Source organism: Monoraphidium neglectum (genome assembly GCF_000611645.1).
Source record: "Monoraphidium neglectum strain SAG 48.87 unplaced genomic scaffold scaffold01526, whole genome shotgun sequence".
Lineage (NCBI taxonomy): Eukaryota > Viridiplantae > Chlorophyta > Chlorophyceae > Sphaeropleales > Selenastraceae > Monoraphidium > Monoraphidium neglectum.
In genome coordinates this window covers 1-3889 of record NW_014012102.1, presented here as the reverse complement: position 1 = coordinate 3889, position 3889 = coordinate 1, and the positions used below count along the sequence as shown (strand labels likewise).

Genomic DNA, 3889 nt, shown 5'->3' with positions numbered 1-3889 from the left:
GCGCGGCCGCGTCAGAAAAGGGCAGCGGACGGCTCTCAAACGTGAGCATTCCCCGCGGCGCCTTGGGCAGCCGCGCCCAGGCCTCTCATCTGCTCCGCGGCCCGCATGCCCACGCGCAGAGCCAGCTGCATTCGACGGCACCAAAACCCGGGCGCCGCTCAGTGATTTGAGGTTAGCCCGCCTGCTGAACCAAATTGATTCGCCAACTGTATTGAGTAACCCGCGCTCACGTGTGTCCCAGATGTACATGACCGCGCCACCGATCACGCTGCCGACCCCGGCGGCGATCAGGTCGCGCCGCGTGGGCCGCGGGAATCCGCCCTGCGGAGGTTAAAACGAGGCAGGCGCCGTGTGTGTGTATGTGTGAGTGTGTGTGTGTGTGTATGCTTGTATATGTGGGTGTATGTGTGCTGTGTGTGTTGGGGGGGTGCATGCGGCGGAAGTGCGGCACTGTAGGGTGTTTGCCCGCACTGCGCTGTTCACGGCACGGCCGCGCAGCAGTGAGCGCGCCGGCTGGCAGCAACAGCGCCAGCGGCGAGCATCGACGCGACGGTGCGGCCCGCGGCCGCAGTGCTGTCGCTCAGAGGGCGCAGAATGCGCCGGCGCGTCGAGGGTGCGGCCATGCAATGCTAGCCCTTGCCCGGAAACCGCCCAGCAGCTACAGCATGTCGCCCGGGCAGAAACGCACCGTGCGCCGCGGCGGCGGCGGGGGCGGCGGCGGTGGCGGCGGCGGCGGCGGGGGGGCGCGGGGCTCTGTGCCTGGCAGGTTGGCGGCGGCCCTGCGCAGCAGGGGTGGCGGCCATGCGAGAGGGTTGGGCGGAGCCTGAAAGGCAACAACGCACTGCTCAACCCGCAAACCAACGCGCATGAGAGTGCCCCGTCTACATGTTAGGCATGATCTCCCACCCCACCTCAGGTCGCGCAACCCGCGTCGCCTGCTGCCGTTGCCTGTACCCCGCCACTGCCGGTGCTCGCGCCGATGAGAACGGGCCACGGCCGCCGCCCCTGCTGCGGCTGGCGCCGAGGCGCCGCCGCGCTGGACGAGCACTGGGCCACCTTTACAAAGCGGCGGCATCGCCGGGCCTTCCAAGGTGCTTTCTGTTCTCGGGTACCCTGCTCTGTTATGGTCTTCCGCAGTGCCGGTGTCACTTTTGCGCCGAGATCTGGCGGCAAGTCTTTTCTGAGGACGATTCGAGTGGCTATATAACGCATATTTTCCGACTGGGGACCACCTTCATAGTCCGGTCGTCGTCGTTTCAGTGACTGGACGCGGGTGTGTGCAGGAGGGTGCGCGCTGGCATGCAGCAATCACACATTGGCACAAGACTGCTGCTATCAAGAATCCTGTCATTGGCGGTCTCAGCGCCCGAAGGCCAAACCCGCGGTGCGCGGTGCGCGCCAGATCAGCGGCCGGTGCCTTAGCGAGGGCCATCCAGCCGTGAGCTGGATGGCTGTGGCCAAGCCGGGCCTGCTGGCCCTCCTTCAGGACAAGCTTTGCCTGGAGGGTGCAAACCAGCGGGAACGGGCTGCCCAGCTTTTCGACGACTGCATCGCTGTTTTAAGGCAGGGCACGGAGACGGAGACCATCCTTCAGGTGAGCAGATGCATGCCGTGAAAATGCGGGCATGGCTCGCGCCTGCCCCTCGCCTTGGAAGCCCGCCAAAGCTCTTTCTTAGCCCGATCGTGGAGCAAGCCTCGCCATGTATGCGCCGTTGAACAACTTCCGGCGACGTTGTGCCATTGTTGCACGCTGCGACGGTGGAGGCGCTACGGTCGGTGGGGCACCGGCGCCGTCGTGGGTGCCCCCCATCGATCTGGCGCCAATTCGCCCTGACGGGGGTTGCTGCCCCCCTCGCCCCGGCGCGCTGCGCCTGTGCTTGGCGCAGTCCCAAAATGATGATGAGACGCAGGGCGCGGCGGTGGCGTGGATTGTGAGGTGGCTGCTCGGGCAGGCCAGTGGCGGCCGCCTCCCGCTCTCAGAAATCCTCTCGTGCTCAAACACCAAGTGCGCCTTTCCTGGGAGCGCGCCGCGCCGCGCCGCGCAGCTGGGCCGACGCAGCTCGCGGGACGCAACCGCGCTGCCAGTCTTGGCGCCCCGCGGTGGCAGCTGCATCGCATGGCGCCAGTTGCGACGCGCCCCAACGGCACGCCTCACGGCAATCGCGCCGCCGCCGCCACGGCCCGTGCTCACCCCGGCCACCCCCTCCCCCGCCACCCCGCGCCCAGCCTTGTCGCGTTTTTCCGTGAGGTGCCTGTCGTGCTGGCGCGCCTGCGGCCGCACCTGGCGGCCGTCGCGGGACCGCGCTCAGAGTCAGTGGAGCAGGGCCTGCGGCTGCGGGAGTGCCAGGAGACGCTGGTCAGCCTGACTATCCTTGCAAAAAAGTACAAGGTGATAATCAGGGCTGAGACGGGCCCGTCACTCCCGCGTGTACCCATGCGTCGGGTGCATGTGTCCCCTCGCTTGGCAGACGCGTCGATCCCCGTTTCGCCGCGGGCAGCTGGTCCGATGCATGGCGACCTGCATGCATGCAGCCGTCTGCAGAGTAGCGTCATCATAGTCCTTCTCCGCCTCCTGCCGACGACTTTTATAAATGGCGGCAGGACCTTTTCTGGCGGGTGCAGAAGGCGGCGGCCGTGCCGCAGCCGCAGGCGCTGCAGGCCGGGTGGCTGACTTTCCTGCTTCTCAAGGCGCAGCTGCTGCAGCAATACCCAGACCTCGTCAGGTGTGTGGGCGCGCATGCGTGTGTGTGTGTGTGTGTGTGTATGTGTGTGTACATTGGTTGGCAGCAGCAGGGAATTCAGGTGGGTGTAGGGGCAGCTGCGTTGGATCGTGCATCAAGCAACCGGCATCGAACGGCGCTCGCCGCGTCCGACGCACCTGCAACTGCAGACCTCTCCCGCGGAGCGCCAAGCAGCCGCGCCGCGCGAACTGCCAGGCGCCACACCGCCCACCGCTCCACCCTTGGGTCCCCCGCCCCTGCGCCCCGCCCGGCCCCCGCAGCTCGCTGCAGCTGCTGGTGTGCGTCCTCGGCTGCTTCGTGGCCAGCATGCCCTACGGCGACCCCGAAATTCGCACCCTCATGGAGCTCAATCCAGCCGCCATCGACGCCAGCGGGCGCCTGAACACGCTCAAGCTGCTGGCGGCGGCCGCGCGCGCCGATTACCCGCAGGTGCAGGCACTCATGCCGACCGTGGAAGCGCGGTTCCGCGCGCTGCTGGAGGCCGGGAAGTTTCCTTGGCTGCCCGCTGACCTGGCAGCGGCGTCGACGCCGCACCCGCTCGAGCGCCAGCTGGCGCCGGTGTGCGCGCTGCATGCGCCGGGCATGCTCTCGGAGCGGCGCCAGCTCAGCGACCTGGTGTTGTACCTGGACGGCAGCTACCAGGCGGAATACGAGCGGGCGGGGGAGATTGACGAGCGGGAGTTCCTCACGACCGATTTCGGCGCCCTCGCCAGCCCCCGCGGCATGATTGGCGGCGCAGGGCCGGTCGCAGCGGGCGGCGGCGCGACGCCCAGCGGCGCGCACGCCAACGGCTTCCCGACCCCCGGGTCTGCCGCGGCGGCGGGCGGCGGCGGCGGCGGTCCGCACATGCTCGCCAAGCCGCCGCTCGCGCCGCCGTCCGCGCGGCGCCCGCTGTCGCTCGGCCTGCAGTCGCCGCTGCCAATCATGCACCTGGGGCCGCCCGCGCCGGCGACGCCCATCACGCAAGCCATGGGCAGCGTGGCGTGGCTACGGGGCCTCACGGCTGACGCCGCGCCTGAGCCGAGCGCGGCGCTGCGGCAGCTGCTGGCCGCGGCCGGGCCCGACGCCGGGCCTGTGCTGGTGGCGCGCGTCGCAGAGGCTGCAGATGCAGTGTTCGGCCAGCCGCCGCCGAGCCCACGGCCCGGCGC

The 3889-nt window shown here is 69.1% G+C and overlaps 2 protein-coding genes across 2 annotated transcripts in view; one reads left to right on the top strand and one right to left on the bottom strand.

The window, feature by feature from the left end:
* The window catches only part of MNEG_8181 (hypothetical protein), a gene marked incomplete at both ends in the record, with an annotated part of 2200 nt that extends 1332 nt beyond the window's left edge, over positions 1 to 868 (bottom strand). Inside the window, 3 exons of the mRNA XM_014043345.1 lie at positions 231 to 321; positions 689 to 779; positions 843 to 868. Of these exons, the coding sequence (XP_013898799.1) occupies positions 231 to 321; positions 689 to 779; positions 843 to 868 (208 nt within the window). The remainder of the gene's footprint in view (positions 1 to 230; positions 322 to 688; positions 780 to 842) is intronic.
* Positions 869 to 1893: 1025 nt separating this feature from the next.
* On the top strand, positions 1894 to 3853 carry MNEG_8180 (hypothetical protein; the record flags this gene model as incomplete). Its single annotated transcript, XM_014043344.1, has 4 exons — positions 1894 to 1931; positions 2227 to 2389; positions 2602 to 2723; positions 3002 to 3853. Coding segments are annotated over 4 exons (1175 nt in total), but the record flags the coding sequence as incomplete, so codon positions are not given.
* Positions 3854 to 3889: the final 36 nt, after the last annotated feature.